General features: G+C 44.3%; 1 protein-coding gene across 2 annotated transcripts in view; it reads left to right on the top strand.

Moving 5' to 3' along the window:
- Positions 1-1,371: 1,371 nt before the first annotated feature.
- Positions 1,372-20,040, top strand: part of SLCO5A1 (solute carrier organic anion transporter family member 5A1) — a 153,696-nt gene continuing 135,027 nt past the window's right edge. The window contains exons 1-2 of one of the 2 annotated variants that reach the window (XM_077492846.1): positions 1,372-1,621; positions 7,545-8,954. In XM_077492846.1, the coding sequence (XP_077348972.1) occupies positions 7,982-8,954 (973 nt within the window). In that variant the 5' untranslated portion in view covers positions 1,372-1,621; positions 7,545-7,981. Of the gene's footprint in view, positions 1,622-5,797; positions 5,911-7,544; positions 8,955-20,040 lie in introns of those variants that run through there. The other variant, XM_077492847.1, reaches the window with a different exon arrangement.

Raw genomic sequence — 20,040 nt, 5'->3', positions numbered from 1 at the left:
GGGGGTAGTCAGTCTGGATGTGTGGGAGTGTAAGTGGCAGGCAGGGGTCAGTAGTTGGGGGTGGGGCTCTATCAGGGTGGGGGGCAGCTGTGGCTGGTGGTATTTATTTGGGGGGCGGCAAACAATCCACCCGCTGCCACACCCCCCCCCCAGCCTGTCTCAGGCACCCCCTCCCCTGATCAGTAACCAGCCCCATCTAGGTCTTGGGGAGCTGCTTCACCCTGCATGTCCTCCTCCTGGGCTTCACATGCGTCTCCTCCCTCCTCGGCGGCCAATAGGATCCCTTCTCCTCTCGGCCAATCGAGTTATGGGTTGGCCAGGAGGAGAATAAGGAAGACAATAGCCAATATTAATTCACTATTGTCACACAACTGGGTGGGCTCTGCACCCCAAACCCACCCTTTTTTGTAGCCAATTAGAGCCTCGGGCTCTAATCATGTGCTTCTAAAAAAAAAAAAACATTGAAATCCATGCGTCAATCACCCAGTATGTAGTTTAGGGGTGTCGGAAGAATGGATTAGGGGGGCAGTGCCCCTGTGCCCCATATGGATGCACTGGTGGTGACACCCTCCACCCCCAACTACTGATCCCTGCCTGCCATGTGCAGACTCCCACAATCCCAGACTGATATCCCCCACTCCATTAGAACCCCAATACACCTCCACACTCCCATATTGATACCCCACACTCCAATGGACCTCCACACTCTTATATTGATAACCCCCACCCCAATAGACCTCCACACTCCCGTATTGATAACCCCCACCCCGATAGACCTCCACACGCCCATATTGATACCTCCCACCCCAATAGACATCTATACTCTCATATTGATACCCCCCGCCCCAGTAGACCTCCCCACTCCCATACTGATACCCCCCCACCCCAATAGATCTCTACACTCCCATATTGATACCCCCACACTCCCATATTGATACCCCCCACCCCGATAGACCCCCACTGTCCCCGACGGACACCCCCGCCCCACATCAGCCACAGAACCTGTGTAATTCATATGTGTTCGGTTTTAAAGGGATGAGGTGGCAACCTTATGCCCACCACATGCAGACCCCCGTTTCCTAGATGGACAACCCCTACCATCGCAGACTGATACCCCCCCGACAAACCCCCACTCCTCCTGACAGAAAGCCCCCTACACTAACCCCCCAATGACAGCTGTATAATAACCAGTGGGCTTCAAATAGTGCCCGCTAGTCCCATAGTAAAAGTGCCCAGCCATTGAAGGGTCATTGTGGCAGCTGTGGGGTTATATCTGTGTGTAGCTGTTCCTTTCTGTTGATAATGACAGTGAAGCATGTCACTCCCCTCCCCCTCCTCTATTAGATAAGCTCGGACTGTCCGCCTCTAATGATTCCTGACACTCTGCACTCCTGCTGTGTCTCCATTGCTGGCCGGCATTTATGGGGTTAAGTGTTGTCAGCTCGGCGCTCGGCTATCTCCCCTGATCTCTCGCTGGTGAGATGAGAAGTCGGTGCATGCTCAGAAGACACAGGGGACCCCTACATGGGACACATTCATAGAGAGCCTCATTCTATTCTACACCGGCAGACACACGGCACGGAGCACAGAGACTCCTTCCACTCATGGTGAATGGACACAGGTGAGTGATCGGCTTCTTATCCTGATTACTCCTCACCATGCATGCATAGCGCTGACCTGAGCAGGAGCGTACTGTCATCTCTCATCAGTGCCCGGATCACAGTACAGAGAATGGGGGAGAGGAGACAAAGGCAGAGCGGAGAGGAGCACACATGGCATGGAACAAAGAGGAGAGCTCTGGGCTGTTATTGGATGAGAGACAGAACTACATCGGGGGGAGATCGTACGATCTATTGTCTGGGTGATGTAGTGCACGATCCGAGGATGGAGGGATCCCACATAGATGTCCCTGTCACCCCGTATATTACATAGACCTGATGTCCTTGTCACCTCATATAGTATATAGACCTGATGTCCCTGTCACCCCATATAGTACATAGACCTGATGTCCCTGTCACCCCCATATAGTACATAGACCTGATGTCCCTGTCACCCCCATATAGTACATAGACCTGATGTCCCTGTCACCCCCATATAGTACATAGACCTGATGTCCCTGTCACCCCCATATAGTACATAGACCTGATGTCCCTGTCACCCCGTATAGTACATAGACCTGATGTCCCTGTCACCCCGTATAGTACATAGACCTGATGTCCCTGTCACCCCATATAGTACATAGACCTGATGTCCCTGTCACCCCCATATAGTACATAGACCTGATGTCCCTGCCACCCCCATATAGTACATAGACCTGATGTCCCTGTCACCCCCATATAGTACATAGACCTGATGTCCCTGTCACCCCCATATAGTACATAGACCTGCTGTCCCTGTCACCCCCATATAGTACATAGACCTGATGTCCCTGCCACCCCCATATAGTACATGTGATGTCACTGTCACCCAGTGTAGTACATAGATCTGATGTCCCTGTCACCCCCATATAGTACATAGACCTGATGTCCCTGTCACCCCGTATAGTACATAGACCTGATGTCCCTGTCACCCCGTATAGTACATAGACCTGATGTCCCTGTCACCCCCATATAGTACATAGACCTGATGTCCCTGTCACCCCCATATAGTACATAGACCTGATGTCCCTGTCACCCCCATATAGTACATAGACCTGATGTCCCTGCCACCCCCATATAGTACATGTGATGTCACTGTCACCCAGTGTAGTACATAGATCTGATGTCCCTGTCACCCCAAATAGTACATAGATGTCATGTCCCCGCTGTCCTCTCCTGCACTGCACCTGCCATAACTTTCATGCGATCCCACTATTAGCTGGGAATGTACAGAGGGGAGAGCCGGGCTGTGTGATGGACCTATGTACTAAGAGGTGTCAGTATTCTCCGATCACACACTGATGCAGTGAGCAGTACATATCCTGACACCACCATTCTGCTTAGCCTCTGGCTTTGGCATTCATCTCTGCTTGGCTCACCCTTATCTGAAGTGCGGCTAAAGTCATCCTAAACTCTGGTACAAAAAAAATAAATATTCAAGTCTTCCTAGGGCCGGCTGACACCACATGCAGTCCAACAATGCGTGTTTTTCTGCATTAGAAATACAAGAACAATAGGTTGCATGGATTCCTATGGCATAGTCCTCACCAGTGCAGTGTGATCCGGTACAGTCAACAAAAGTACAACCCGCTGCATTTTTTCTGCATTGGAACATACATGTCACAAATGAGCTCTCTTCACAGTAGTGCGACTTCTGAGTCACACAGAATCGCATGACCAGGGAAATCGCATTGTTTTCAATGGTGTCCTGCATTTTCAGTCCCACAGATTTCTATGTTAACTGAGAGAAGTTGCATCAGCATTAGATAAGAAGTGATTCCTATGCGACTTTGGTAAAGTAATTGTTGTGTGGGTTTTTTATTTTTTATTTAACCCTCATCTCTCTTCCAAAGTCATCCTGCATTCCATCCATACCCGAATATAGCAGAAACGCGTTCCCACAATTTTTGTTCCCTTTTTACATGCATGTTGTGCATAGGGCAACCCATGCCAAAAATGCCCCAAAATATCAAGATCAAGAGCCTTTTTGGTCGTGGAGTGTGGTGTGATTTTTTTATTTTTTTATTTTTTAGTGTGTGTTTTGGTGCAATTGTAGCACGCTTTTCCACTCCCAGCCAGGCGGACGTCGATGGACTTTCTGTGGTTATACGGGCATGATTCCTGGAGCTACAGGCACCATCCAGATTTTATGTATAATTTTTTTTCCCCAGCCAGCAGTACCCGATTGTCAGACAGAGACTCAGAATGGAGCTCTACCTATGTAAAGAAGGCAGAGTTCCATTCTTATGGGGAAAGGGATGTATTTGGTGTTCCTGCAAAGCGGGGACTAGAATCCATCTCTTCCCCCAGTAAAAGCAACACATACAGTACACAAAAACACTGGCTAGGCATACAGTTAACCCTTTGATTGCCCTAGATGTTTAGCCCCTTTGCAGCCAATGTCATTAGTACGGTAACGATGCATTATTATGGCACTGATCACCGTACTAGTGTCACTGATTCCTGCAGTGTCAGTTAGTGTCTGATTGTCTGCCACAAATATCAAGTGGTTAAAGTTCTCTATTCTTCCCAATGGGAAATGTTCAAATTTGAATGACTGCCATGGAAGTCTGCAAGTGACAGTGAATGCATAGGCACAATGGGCTGTATTGTAGCACAATGCTAGCCATACACGGTAATGTAACAATTGTTGCAAGCAAAGCATTGTATCTTTTACAAACAGATTGCACTAAATGGGCAGACTGACTGATAAAAATATTGTTTCCATCTTAAAGGAACAATCTGTCCTGGTGGAAAATCCAGTTAAACTTAAAACATGTTTAGGCTCGATTCACATCTATGCATGTTGTTTTTGAGCAACTTGCAATTTTTACCTGTGATTTTGTCATGATTTGTGTTTGGCAATTTTATGCTTTTTTTTTTTTTTTTTTTATATCTGTTGTTTTTTTTTTTGGAAATGTTGGGCAGATAAAAAAACTCAAATTTCTGCAAAATCACAGTAAAAATGCACTTCATGCTTTCCTGCAGCTTCTCCATCAATGTCTATTGAACCAAAAAAAAAGCACCATTTTGCGTTTAAAAAAAAAGTACCGGACCCTTTCCAAAAATGCAGAGGCACAAAAATGCATTGATGTGAACATGTTCTGTAGAAACTCATGTTAAAAAATGTCTACAAAAAAGGCAAAAATAAAACAAAAACAAAAAAAACACATTTGTGGGAATGTTTGAATCTCTGTAAAATATTCTTTAGATTTACACACAAAAAAAATAAAAAAAAATAAAACCTTTCATGACTTTCCTAACATCTGTTTTTTGACTAGTGATTGATGAGGCCCCACTGTAGACAACATAAAGCTGGGTTGGTGAGCAGTCCATGCAACTGCTGCTTGAAAATGTAGCTATTTTGCTGGTTGTCTTTGTGAGTAAATAAACCCTAAATTACCAGTCACATCATGGTCAATCCCATCTGCCTAATAAACGTCCTCCGTGATTCATACTGGGAAAGCCAGATGGCTTGTAAAGACCAAACAGTAAAGAAATTAGATAAAAGGCAAAAACAGAAAAAGGGGTCATTTATACATTTTATGGTGTCTGAAAATGATCGTTCTAATGTTGGCCATCCGTATGAATGGTTTCTTTTACTATTAACCACTTTCCATCCACTGCGAATTGCAAATATCATCAAACGTAATCGCCAGAACTAAACAAACAATCGATCACCCACAGTTTTGACCAGCCTTCAGAATTCAATTAGTTGTGAAATGGGGAAAGTGGGCTTGTGTCAATCCAGTGTGCATTACTTTGCATGAAATTTTAATTTGATCCAATTCTTATATTGATCGGAGGGATATATTTACAAATTGAAGTTTGTAGGCATGTTAATTTTAAAGCATATTAACTATTTTTTTGTCTGCTTTTTATTTATTTATTTATTTTTGTGTGATAACTTCTTTGTTTTTTTTTTTGTTTTGCCAAATGTTTTCACTTTATTGCATTTATTTTTTACCAAAATATATAATTTATAAACAAAATTCACCTACAGTTTGAGAAGTATTATCGGTTACACTAGCATTCTTGTCTATATAGTTGAAAAAAAAACCCCCCACCATAATAGGTCCTCGATTGCAGTGCAATTTTGTACCAAAAATTAATTTTGAAAGTCTGATTACTTGATTTAATTGCCATGTATATGGCTAGCTGGCTCTTCCTCCGTGTGCTATTTTAATGTTATCTGTTTGAGCCTCTAGATGCAGAATTGTGCTTCAGTGATCTGGCGCCTCAAGAGCTGAAAGGTTCAAGAGAAGGTTCCTCTGTACGATATTATTGAGCCCTAGCTTAACTGTTGCTTTGCCGTAATATATAAATCTACAGTGTGTGTGTGTGTGTGTGTATATATATATATATATATATATATATATATATATATATATATATATATATATATATATATATATATATATATATACTATATTACCAAAAGTAGTCAGTATTCAGATGCCTGCCTTTACATACAGATGAACTTTAATGGAATCCCAGTTTTAGTCCATAGACTTCAATATTGGGTTGGCCCACCCTTTGCAGCTATAACAGCTTCAACTCTTCTGGGAAGGCTTCCACAAGGTTTAGGAGAGTGTCTATGGGAATGTTTGACCATTCTTCCAGAAGCACATTTATGAGGTCAGGCACAATTGTGGACGAGAAAGCCTGGCTCGCAGTCTCCGCTCTAATTCATCCCAAAAGTGTTCTTTCGGGTTGAGGTCAGGACTCTGTGTAGGCCAGTCAAGTTCCTCCACCCCAAACTCGCTCATCCATGTCTTTATGGACTTTGGTTTGTGCACCAGTCCAAATCATTTGGTGGAGGGGGAGATTAAGGTTGTTTTTCAGGGGTTGGGCTTCAGAGACTTCAGCAAACCAAGACATTTCGGAAAATGTCATGCTGCCAACTTTGTGGGGGCAGTTTGGTGATGGCCCCTTCCTGTTCAAACATGACTGCACACCAGTGCACAAATTAAGGTCCATAAAGACATGGATGAGCGAGTTTGGGGTGGAGGAACCTGACTGGCCTGTACACTGGCCAGTCTGAGGTCAGGACTGACTGAGTCCTGACCTCAACCCAATAAAACATCTTTGGGATAAATTAGAGCGGAGACTGCGAGCCAGGCCTTCTCGTCTACATCAGTGCCTTGCCTCACAAAATGCACCTTTGGTAGAATGGTCAAACATTCCCATATACACACACTCATAAACCTTGTGGACAGCCTTCTCAGAACATTGAAGCTGTTATAGCTGAAAAAGGGTGGACCAACCATTGGTGACAATGCCATTAAAGTTCATGTGCGTGTAAAGGCAGGCGTCCCAATACTTTTGGTAATACAGTGTATGTCCCCAGCGCAGTATGGATCCTTAATATAGCTTTGAGAGGATTACTGAAGCAATCGCATCACAGTCAAGGACAGCTCAACTTTTTGAGGCTACGCAGGACCTCTTTGTCTATCATCCCCGTGTCTGATGACATTCCTGTGCGGCCTTGAAATGTTTCCCTAGTGCCGTTTGTGATGTGATCGCTTCAATAAACGTTTTGGTATGTTAAGGATCCATTGTGTGCTGGCGGCACATGTTCTCGTTTCATGGTTCCCTGACATCCATATAACTTGTTTAGTTCTCCTTGTTAGACTCGGGAACCCTAAATGTAAACCTAGTTGGTGTGTTTTCCACAATCCTTGTGAGGATTTAACATTAGGAAAGATAATTACACTTGGCATATTTTGAATATTACACCGTAATAGCTTATAGTTCTTTAAGAGCAAAAATCAGAAAGCAGGGTGAGAGAAAAACTGTGAAGCTTAGCGTGCGCAAACAGCACTTAAGGTTCTTATAAGCTTGTGCCATGCTTTGCTGACGGAAGCAGTATGCTGACCTTCTTTGCTTTCTCTCCATGCATTACAGATCAGCAAAACTGCCAGTGGAGATATTTGCTGGAGACAATGGGGACGAAAGAACTGCTGTCCGTGGTGGAACCAGAGCTGTGAAAGGTGATGGGGATTGCAGAATGGCCAAGTACTGTATCGCGGCTCTGAGGCCTGACCTTCTCTAGTGCCCCCTCTTTGTTGATCGTCATTTTATCCGGATGGAACAGTTTACATTGAATCAGTACAGGGACTGCTGCTTGGCTGTATCGGTGTTTATTCAGAGGACATTTTTCGGAAAGACTTTAAAATTTCTAATAGCACCTTCATGGATAGTAAAAACCCAGTGCAGCATCTGACTATCTATAGACAGGAAAAATGGGAAGCCGTGTAAAATGGATTATATGATGATGGCTTTAGGAATTCTTTCATATCATTTCATGTTTTAGTCATTGTGTCCCAGAACATTTTCTGACCATGGCTGTAGAACAACCCAGTCCAAAGCTGTTCGGTGCCTCCTATCATTCTGAGGGCAACCATCATGAAGAGCAGAGGGATCCCGCAGAGAAGATTGACAGCTATCGGTCGCTAAGTTTGCCTGTCTTAAATGGGTGTTGTAAATCAACCTTTCAAGAATTTGAGTCAAACGTTGTAGACACATCACAAACAAGAAGTTTTTTGTATGGTGTTCAAAAGGAATCGGATTTCAGAGTTGGCCATCATAGAAACCTGTCCACTCAAAGCAGCGCACCCTCTAGTAGGACCATCTTTTCTTTTGCTGCATCCAGTTTTCTAGGTGCGGGAAACACAGATAAAATAGAATCCACTAGCACTACCAACAATAAAAAAGGCGTCTCTCAATCAATGACACTTTCTACAATAAAAACCAGTTGGGGTTTTGGTGTAACATTGACGGATTCCCGATGTTTCCTTGTCTGCATGTGCTTTTTAACTTTCATCCAGTCCTTGATGGTGTCTGGTTATTTAAGCAGTGTGATAACCACTATTGAAAGACGGTATAGCTTGAAGAGTTCTGAGTCTGGTCTTCTGGTCAGCTGTTTTGATATTGGTAGCCTTTTAGTGGTGGTTTTCATCAGCTACTTTGGAGGACGAGGTCGCAGGCCACGCTGGCTAGCAGTAGGTGGTTTATTTATTGCCGTAGGAGCAGCTCTTTTTTCCTTACCTCATTTCATCTCTCCACCATATCAAATTCAGGAAATGAACTCTTCTGACGCAAAGGGGTTGTGTATGAATGGCAATACAACTGGCAAAGATCTGTTAGAGTCATCAATGTGCCCAGAGGACTCGGGAGGGAAAGACCATTCCCTTTATGTAGCTTTATTCATCTGTGCTCAGATTCTCATTGGTATGGGATCCACACCCATTTACACCCTGGGTCCAACTTACTTAGATGACAATGTCAAGAAGGACAATGCTTCACTCTACCTAGGTAAGAGACTTGTCATTTGAAAAATACTGCATTTTCTTCCTTTCAATTTCTTCCCTGTGTAGGTCAAGCACATTTATGAAATTACCTGGGCCCTTTATCAAAATGTAGGTTTCGTATAAATGTATGCTCCCTAATGTTTGGAAAATTTGGTCCGTCAGGAACAGTCCAATGCAGACCACACACAGTCGGAATATCCGACAAAGCGCTCCGATCAGACACATTCCGTCTGAATCTCCGACCGTGTGTACCAGGGCTTTGTGTGGCTTAGTGCTACTAAGTCTTCAACCCAAAGCCATTAACTTAAAGTTCACCAAACCAACAACCTAAAACCTTCATCTTAAAGGCCACCAAAAAACATCCATATTATATGATACACATATAAAATGACATTCCAATAATTAATCAGTCCATGTAGTGGAATTCTCCAAAAACAATGTGGCATTTTCACAAAGTGATATCCACAACTCAGTCACCTGCACTCCAGTAAGACACATTCACTAGATTTTAGGACTCCTAATAAGTCATTAAGGCTAGGTTCACACATGTCCGGTGCAAACTTCCCTTCTGTTTTCACTGCAATTTAGATGCGGTTCAGATACAAATTTTTGGAGCTGGCGTCTTTAACATTATCTGGTTGTTAAGGAGCGGGCCAGGAAGCTGGCCGCCCTGTCCTTAACAGCGGGTGACTCGTCAACTGTGGAAAAAAAAAAACCTTGCAGACAAAAAAAAAGTGAAAAAAAACATTATGGGCCACCCCCCCCCCCCCTCCATCCTCCTAATCCATAACAAGCCAAGCATGCAGCCTGGCAGACCAGGAAAGGTAGGGGGACAAGCAAGTGCCCTCCCCTCCCTTTCTGACCCATTCCACACCACAACCCTTAACATGGGGGGGGGGGCTCTTCCCCAACCCCCCACTCCAAAGCACCTCGTTCCAATGGATCTACACCATGGGACAATTTGTTTTATTTTTATTAAAGGAATTGCCAAAAACTGTGTCTTTATTTCTATTTGACACTTTTTTTCAGTGATTGAGTAGGAGTGCAATGTACCCCTACTCATTCACATAGGGAGGGGAGCAGGGTTCCAGATTCTGATAATTTCCCTGCCTGCAGACCCCCACAACCACCGACCAGGGTTGTGGGGAAGAGGCCCTTGTTCCCATAAACATGGGCACAATGTGCTTTGGGGTCACGTTTTTGAATCAAATTCGTGTTCAAAACTGATCCAATGTGCAATTCAAATGCGTTCCCATAGAAGGCAATGAGCCTGGAATTCGCATCTGAACCGCACCGCAGTAAAACGCACAGGACTCTTTTTTTTAAATTCGCACTGCTGCTGCACCGGGTTGATTCGCATGTCATTCAAATCGGATGCGGTTCAAAATGCATCCAATTTGCATATATGTGAAGGAAGCCATGAAGCTTATTTTTTGTTCTTTCCAACTTTCTGTACAAATTCCTATCAGGTTCACCATCCAACAAAGGTTCCAAGTATATTCTGCACAAATTAACTATAGCTATAAAAAGCTTTCTATAGTGCAGTATGAAATCAGTGGTAAAACATATTTCATACTGCACTATATGAAGCTTTTTCTATCTGAGTGCCTCTTTTTATAAGATGAAGGTAGCGGTAATTTTCGTGCTCTTGTTAGCAGGTCAGTTGAAGCATAAGACTAGGACAATTGGACGCTATAATAAGCCTGCTGTTACCTTTATTGCCAAGAAAAGCCTTTTCATTGTCCTTCTCTGATTTTGGTTTTCCTTTGTTACTGAGGTTTAACTTGATGGCTAAGCCCTGACAGCTGCCATTCCAGCTTCCAGTAAAGCTTGTACAATGGCAAGGGACAGGGGGTGCTGCTCAAAGTGTGTCTGTAGAGCCATAACCTATTTTTTAAGTCTAAAGCTACGTACACACGATTGCATATGCTGACAACAAAATCCATGGGATTTTTTCAGACGGATGTTGGCTCAAACTTGTCCTGCATACACACGGTCGCAAAAAGTTGTCGGAATTTCTGAACATCAAGAACTCGGTGACAAACAACACATACAATGAGCTAAGAAAAATGAAGTGCGGCTCTTCTGCTTGATTCCGAGCATGTGTGGAACTTTGTGCATCGGAATTGTGTACACACGATAGGAATTTAAATGAACGGATTTTGTTGTTGGAAAATTTGAGAACCAGATCTCAAATTTTGTGCGACGGAAATTCCGATGGAAACTGTCCGATGGAGCCTACACGCGGTCGGAATTTCCGTCAACAAGCTCCGATCGTACATTTGCCGTCGGAAAGTCCAACCGCGTGCACGGGGCATTAGAGTAGGGAAGGTGTAAAACCTTTATCATTGCTGTCTGTGTCCCGTTGGAGAGAACTTTCTTCTTTCTGTCTTGTAAACTCAACAGGATGTTAAAGGAAATCTCCCCAAAGTGAGGGCAATTCACCTTGCTTTGGAACTTCTGCTTTAAACATGCCGCATTTGGTATGTAATTTTTATTCGGGGGGGAGTGGGGGCTTCGTTATGAGGGGGACTTCCTGTCCCACTTCCTCTTTCTGTCCAGGGACCACCAAGGTGACTCCTTCTTTCGCCTTAGGCGGCCCCTCCCTCCAGACGACCTGTCACGTGTCCCAGGAGATGGCCTGTCCAGGAGTGCAGCGCGACTCGCATATGCGCCGTGCATGCCCGGCCGTGAAGCCAAAAGCTGTCACGGCCGGGTGCCCAGAGTGGCAATGGAGGCGCCGGCGGAGAGAGGAGGGGGAGAGGAGCGACGCTCCGTTTGACCGCATCGCTGGACTGTGGAACAGGTGTCTGTTTATTAAAAGTCAGCAACTACACTTTTTGTAGCTGCTGACTTTTAATAAACATAAAAAGCCTGAAACTCCGCTTTAAACACCGGAACATTCGTACTCATTGGAAAATTTCCACTTGCTTCTTGCTCTCATATCAACCCAGGACAAATAAAGGGATGAATCTCTCCAGCAGGGACACCGACTACAATAAACATGTAGGCAGAGGGCCTAACCCTTCATCACTCAAAAAATGTTTTGTCTTTTATATAAAGCTAGGTCCCGGTCACAGAATGAGACCAAATGAATGCAAAAGAAGATTGTCTAGTAAAGCTAATAGTGGACTTCTTGTAAGCCAGCTTCTAGGCAGGACGTTTAATTTTAGCATTTTAAAACTTGATAAGGTTAAAAAAAAAAAATATATATATATATATATTTTTTAGTTTATTTTCCTTTTAATAGCTTCTCCTATATGAGAGGTGAAACTGCAGGCACCCTTCCAATTATATAAAAGGACAGAAGGGAGGAAATTGCTCACCTAAGCCACTTTTTGGCACAAGGCAGTGGATGTAAATATCAAATTTCCTATGCTCTTCCTTGACATCCATTTGTTACAACACATTATCTCTATCATATCGATCTATAATTCTTCAGATTCTCAATTAAGAGACAAAGCAAAAGCAAGGTCATCTCTGTAAGCTATTGAGACTTCATCTCGCCGACCAAAAACAAAAAATCAAAAATACTTAAAAAAAAAACAAAAAAATAAAAAAACAAGAAGCCTGAGATACAATTGCAATAAAACCAGATCAGTCATAAAGGTGGCCAATGGCTTCTGAAAACGGTTGGTCAGTTAGGGCTCATACATTTTACTGGTATTTATTTTATTTCTTATTTTTGTTAGCCTGTAAAAGCCCCTCTGTGTAAGCCTATGGGGTTGATTTACTAAAACTGGAGGTTGCAAAATCTGGTGCAGCTGTGCTAAGTTCAGCTTGTTCAATTAAAGGAGAAGTCTAACCAAAACTATTTTGGCTATACTTCTATAGGTCACAGTAGTGCAGATCATTCTGCACGCCTGTGACCCATTTACAGCCAACAGAGGGCTAACAGCCTCTATTGGCTGACGTCCCTCAGCCGGTCCAGGCTCAGAAAAGATCCCGACCAAATGGTCAGGATCCACCCAGATGCTCGGACCAGCACCTGGCTAAGCCTCTCCACCACCCAGTGCTCAAAGCGAACGCTGGGGGGGGGGGGGGGGGGGACATCAGAGCAGAGAGCCTCTGACAGTCACAGCTTTCTGCTCAGAATGGAGTGGGAAAACTGAGCGATCAGTGGTGTTTGATTGCCCAGTTCTCACACAGAGCCGGTGTCTTGTCTAATAACGTCCTCCATCGGATAGTGTCCGCTGTGTACTGCGCATGCGCAGTACACAGCAACACAGATTCCGAAAATTGCCGAGGATGAACGGCGCCTGCGCCGTGAGTCCAGGTTCTAGCCCCACTATCCAAGTGGACATAGAGTAGGAATAAAAAAGAGCCGAGCACAGCGAGGCCGAGCCCGAAGCATGGCGAGCGAAGCTCGCCCGCGAGGGGCCCCTTAATACTCACAACCCTATGTCCGCTTGGATGGTGGGGCTACCACCTCCACTCACGGCGCAGCCGCCGTTCAGCTTCGGAAATTTTCTGAAACTTCGTCTGCTCCGTACTGTGTATGCGCAGTACGGGGCGGACGCTATATGATGGCCGGACACTATACGGCAGAACACAGGCAGGGGGCAGATGCAGCATTGATCTGATGCTACATCTCTGTATGAGAACTGAGCAATCAAACACCGCTGTGAGTATAAAATGTTTGTTTTTTGAGCTTGGACAAAAAATAAATAAAAAATGGAAGCTGATTGGTTTCTATGCAGAACTGCACCTGATTTTGCACACTTCAGTTTTAGTAAATCACCCCCTATGTGTCCTTGCACACACAGGCATTTTCAAGAGTATAAGAGGAGCTCTTAAAGGCAAAAAAAAAAAGCAAAACATCAAAGACTCATTCTGAGACTAGATTTTGAACAGAATCAAATGCATGTACACATTTAAACCTGTAAAAAAACAAATGCGTATGGTTGTGAATGCTTTCCAAAGGGCAGAATAATGCAATAGTCTAGGCCAGTAGAATGCTTTTTTACTCAAATGTGGAAACATATTGTAATAGAGATTAAAATGCTGCTAATCTTTATAAGCCCAGAAATGGAGCAGATCTCATTCTCCCCCCACTCCCCTCCGGTGCCACATTTGGCCCTCTCGGGGGAGTGGATACCTGTTAAAACCGCTCCCACTTCCGGGGAAAGATCATCACAATTTTGTGCAGCGATCTATGCAATGTTTGGTGCGATGATTGAGAGATGGAGAAAGAAAGGGGAAAAGAGGGAGGGAGAAAGAAAGGAGGAGGGAAGGAAAGGGGGATGGAGGGACAGCAGGCCCAGATCCTAAACCACAATAGAAATGTGTATTCCAGAGATTAACAAATCAGCAGATAAAGATACTCCAAACACCTGTGGTTAGCGCTTCAATCATCCCAGCACCATGATTGTTGTGTCAGGAGGATTGAAGCGCATTATTACTAGTATTACATTGTAATATAGAATGAAATCATTCAGCTCACCATAATCCAGAATCGAGGACCCCTGAGCGTTTCACCTGCCATGTCGCCTGCCACCAGATGCCATCAGGTGCCCCCAGCGGAGTCCGTCCTTACATCAGATGCCCCCAGAAGCAGAGGCCCTCCTTACAGATCTCTGTCCCTGGCAGAGGCCCTCCTTACAGATCTCTGTCCCTGGCAGAGGCCCTCCTTACAGATCTCTGTCCCTGGCAGAGGCCCTCCTTACAGATCTCTGTCCCTGGCAGCGGAGCCCCTCTGTTCATCAGGTGTCCCCAGCGGAGCCCCTCTGTGCATCAGGTGTCCCCAGCGGAGCCCCTCTGTGCATCAGGTGTCCCCAGCGGAGCCCCTCCTTACATTTTGGTGTCCCCAGCAGAGTCTCTCCTTACATCCGCCGTGCCTGCAGCCATTACCGTACGTTATTAGTAACAGGCCGAGGTAATCAAGATAGAGGCAGAGCCAGCCGAATGGCTACAATAGAAATTGAGCTGCGGCGCCGCCCAGCGCTTTCCACAACAGGTCACAAACAGACTGGCAGCGGGGCGGGGGGTGATCGGTGCTGCAGCTCAGTTTCTATTGTCAGCCACCCGGCTGTCTCTCTCTCATTGTCTCCGCCGCCCATGGACCTCTAGCGGAGACGGCGGGGAGAAACGAAAAATCGGGGGAAAAAAAAATTTCCCGGGAAATGATAAAATCAGGAAAGGTCAAAATCCCAGGAATGTCCTGGGAAATTTGGGACAGTTGGTAAGTATGCAGTCTCTCACAGGACCCACTGACTGTCATAGGTACGCTGGGCTTCAGGGGGTGCCAGTCACAGCTGCTGTGATCAATGTGGTGCACACAACTTCTATGAAGTCCGTTTCATCTGAATGAGAAAGCTACTGCAGAGTCTTTACCCTCTGCACACTAGATGCTAGAAATGGCATGGTTATGGTTGTACATGGATTGCAAATCTGTTAGTTTGATCCATGTATGGGCACTGTACTTGAACAGATGTTTTGACCTGTGTTTAAATATAGCCTGTTGGAAAATTTCTGCTCAATCAATGCTGCATGTGCTCCCCACTATCAGAATACAAAGATACAGCAGGATGGATTCCCCCATCCACTTCAAATGTGTGGATGAAAAGCCTTTTTGACCATCTTTACTCTACTCTATTGTAGGTTTAGTATTGCTCTCTTTGTGTTGTTTCTTAGTGAATAGAACTGACTTGCTGTGCTCTGTTTTGCATTAGGTGATATTGGGGGTTATTTACGAAAGGCAAATCCAATTTGCACTGCAAGTGCACTTGGAAGTACAGTCGCTTGGAAGAGCAGTGATCTCTGTCATGTCACAAGGTAGAACGGGGAAATGCTTTGTTTACAAAAGCATCTCCCCATTCTTCCTCTCCGTGGCATGATCGCGGGCACCCTATGGACATCGAGTCCGCAGGACCCACGGTCAGGGAGACCGCGGCGGGGTTGTGGGGAAGATGCCCTTGTCCACATCAACATGGTGACAAGGTGCTTTGGGGTGGGGGAGCCCTCCCTGCCCCAAAAGCACCCACCCCCCCCCATGTTGAGGGCATGTAACCTGGTATGGTCCAGGGGGGGGGGGGGCTCGCTTGCTCATTACCCCCCCTTTCCTGCATGCTCGGATACTTTTTGGTCTGGTATGGTCTTTTATTATTTTTCTTTTTTTTTTCTTTGTGGGGTTCCCTTTCAAGGCATTGCAAAGGCAGAAGCTTTTTTAGTTTGTTAAAAAAGTGCAAAAGTGTAGCTGCTGACTTTCAATAAACCGACACTTACCTGCCCCACAGTCCAGCGATGTGTTCACCCTGAGCTTCCCTCCTCTCCTCCTCCTCTCCGTAACGCCATCATAGCAATTGTGGGCACCCGGCTGTGACAGCTTACGGCTTCAAGAAAGCTCTATTTGTTGGAAAAAAGGATGTTAATTTTGTTTAGGTACAGCGTTACATGACCGTGCAATTGTCAGTTAAAGCGACGCAGTGCCGTATCACAAAAAATAGCCTGGTCATTAAGGGGGAAAATCCTTCTGGGGCTTAAGTGGTTAAACAACATTTTACACAGTATCACACTATGATCCTTTATATTTTAAATGTATATGCATTGTGTATGAGATTGTAATTCGAAGCATGTCAGGACCGCTAGTACCTCTATGGATATACCTGGGGAAAGTATTTCCCTACAGCGCTTTTGGCTTTTCCGTTAGTTTGGAAGCCATTGCATTCTGGTAAGCTGCTATCTTCTATATTGGTGGTGGTTTCACAGAGGATTTAGAAAAGCTGGTTCTCTCATGCATATTGCTATCTGGTTTATTCACCACTTGTGGACATTACTCTTCTGAGACACTGCAACTTAACCACTTGACAACTGGGCACTTAAACACCCTTAATAACCAGACCAATTTTCAGCTTTCAGTGCTCTCACAATTTGAATGACAGTTACTCAGTCATGCAACACTGTACCCATATGAAATTTTCGTCCTTTTTTTCACACAAATAGAGCTTTCTTTTGGTGGTATTTGATCGCCTCTGGGTTTTTATTTTTTGTGCTATAAATGAAAAAATACCGAAAATTTTGTAAAAAAATGCTTTTTTCTTCATTTCTATTAATTTTTTTTGTAAATAAGTAATTTTTCTTCATAATTTTGGCCAAAAATGTATACTGCTAAATATCTTTTTAGTAAAAATAATCCAAATTAGTGGAAATTTTTTATTCTCTGTGAAAGTTATAGGGTGTACAAGCTATGGTGCCAATCGCTGAAAATGTATCAATTTGATCACACCTGATGTACTGACAGCCTATCTCATTTCTTGAGACCCTAACAAGCCAGTAAAGTACAAAAACCCCCCAAATGACCCCATTTTGGAAAGTAGACATTCCAAGGTATTTAGTACATGGCACCGTTAGTTTTTTGAACTTGTCATTTTTTCCCACAATTCTTTGCAAAATGAAGATTTTTTTAAATTTAATTTTTTTTCACACCAAATTGTCATTATAACAGGTTATTTCTCTCACACAGCATGTACATTCAACAAATGAAACCCCAAAATAAATTCTGCTGCTCCTCCTGAGTACGGCAATACCACATGTGTGAGACTTTTACACAGCCTGGCCACATACACACACCCAACATTGAAGTAGCAACTTCAGGCGTTCGAGGAGCATAAATTACCCATCTAATCTCTCAACCACCTATTACACTTTTGAAGGCCCTGGAGCACCAGGACAATGGAAACGCCCACAAAGTGACCCCATTTTGGAAAGCAAACACCCCAATGTATAATCTATGAAGCATAATGAGTCCTTTGAATGGTTCATTTTTTTCCCAAAGTTTTTGGAAAATGTGGAAAAAAAAATGAAAATGCATTTTTTTTACAAAAAGTTGTCCATTTATAAGATATTTCCAACACATAGCATGTACATAGCAAAAATGACACCCCAAAATATATTCTGCTACTCCTCCTGAGTATGGCGATACCACATGTGTGAGACTTTTACACAGCCTGGCCACATACACAGGCCCAACATTGAAGTAGCAACTTCAGGCGTTCTAGGAGCATAAATTACCCATCTAATCTCTCAACCACCTATTACACTTTTGAAGGCCCTGGAGCACCAGGACAATGGAATTTCCCATAAAATGACCCCATTTTGGAAAGCAAACACCCCAACGTATAATCTATGAGGCATAATGGGTCCTTTGAATGGTTAATTTTTTTCCCAAAGTTTTTGGAAAATGTGGAAAAAAAAATGAAAATGCATTTTTTTTTACAAAAAGTTGTCCATTTATAAGATATTTCCAACACATAGCATGTACATAGCAAAAATGGCACCCCAAAATATATTCTGCTACTCCTCCTGAGTATGGCGATACCACATGTGTGAGACTTTTACACAGCCTGGCCACATAGAGGCCCAACATCTTAGAAGAATCATCAGATGTTCTAGGAACATAACTTGCGCATCCAATTTCCTTACAATCTATCACATTTTTGAAGGCCCTTCATATTTCTAACATAGCACATACATACCAAGTAAGGGGTAAACAAAAAATTACCTGTGGTTTTAGTAGTCCAATTGTCCGCAGGAGAGCCCTGATCCAGGCAGCAGGCAGGGACGTGGTTAGCGACAGTGAATGGAATTGTCCAGGCAGCAGGCAGGAATATTGTCCATCCTGGTAGTAAGCAGGAACATGGTCCAAGTAGCAGGCTATGAAATAATGGGGAAAGGGGTAGAGGCTTCTCCCGCCCAAATCTCTTTGAAGCCTCTGAGTCTCCAGTCCCTAATTCGGGAATAAGAAAACTAAAAAATTAGTTTTCTTCATCCAGAAAAACTATTCTGGAGCCCCTCACATATGTGAGACCCCTTTTGTTCCCACTAGCATAGCAGGGTAAAAGATCAATCCAAGAGGCAGGCAAAAAACGTGGTCAAACAGTCCATGGTCAGTTCCAGAGAAGGCAGAGGCAGGTACAGTTTAGCGTTAGGCAGAAGCGTGGTCGTATAACAGGCCAGGGTCAGTTCCGGAGAAGGCAGAGGTATGTTTAGCGTTAGGCAAAAGCTTGGTCGTATAACAGGCCAGGGTCAGTTCCAGAGAAGGCAGAGGTATGTTTAGCGTTAGGCAAAAGCTTGGTCGTATAACAGGCCAGGGTCGGTGTCGGAGAAGGCAGAGGTATGTACAGTTCAGTGCAGTGGCATAAGGGGTGTGGAGGAAAATGACAGGAAATGAGAATTACGTTTACCATACTTCCCTAATAATGTAGAGAAGTATGGTAACGGTGGAAGCATTCACCTATACAGAGGCCTGGTTGGGAAGGACAATCGGGACAATAAAATGTGGTGTCTCTTCTAATTCCTCCTCTGGAGCACACCCGGCATTTTTTCTGACGTCTGCAGCCTGTTTCACTGGGGGGGATTTTGTCAGGAAAGTGGCGTTCGTGGAGTCTGCTCACACAATCAGAGCGAATAGTTTCTGGTGGGCCTTCAGGGTACAAAAGGGTGGAAATATCTTCTTCTTGGTAGTACAAATAGGATACGGGGTTTTCTGTAGATTTTTGGTAAAGGACATAAGTGTTATACATGGCCAAACTGAAAAGATAAATGGACACTTTTTTATACCAGTGGCGGGATTTTCTTGTGGGAAGGTATGGTTCAATCATCTGATCGTTAAAGTCCACTCCTCCCATAAACAAATTGTAATCATAGATGCAGACTGGTTTCTGGATTGGGCCGTTTCTTCTGGAGACTTCTATGTAGGTGTCATTATGTATTGTCGTCAGCATGTGGACGTTTCGTTTGTCCCTCCACTTGACAGCCAATAGCTCCTGGTTCCGCAAAGATGCTGTCTCCCCTCGTTGTAACTTTTCATTGACGAGTTTTTGCGGGAAGCCCTTTCTATTGGGTCTCACTGTACCACATGCTGGGGTGTCTCTCCTGTGAAGATTGCGGAAGAGGGGCAAGCTCGTATAAAAATTATCCACATAAAGATGGTATCCCTTTCCAAGGAGTGGATAGACAAGATGCCAGACCACTCTTCCGCTGGCTCCAATGTACTCTGGGCATTCAGGGGGGTGCAGTTGGGAGTCCTTCCCTTTGTACACAAGGAAGGAGTAGATGTATCCCGTGGCTCGGTCACAAAGTTTGTACATTTT

This window comes from Lithobates pipiens, unplaced genomic scaffold (genome assembly GCF_037356315.1).
Source record: "Lithobates pipiens isolate NorthernLeopardFrog02 unplaced genomic scaffold, aLitPip1_a1.2 Scaffold_19, whole genome shotgun sequence".
Taxonomy (NCBI): domain Eukaryota; kingdom Metazoa; phylum Chordata; class Amphibia; order Anura; family Ranidae; genus Lithobates; species Lithobates pipiens.
Note: the sequence above shows the minus strand (reverse complement) of the source record. Positions and strands in the feature narration are given on the sequence as shown.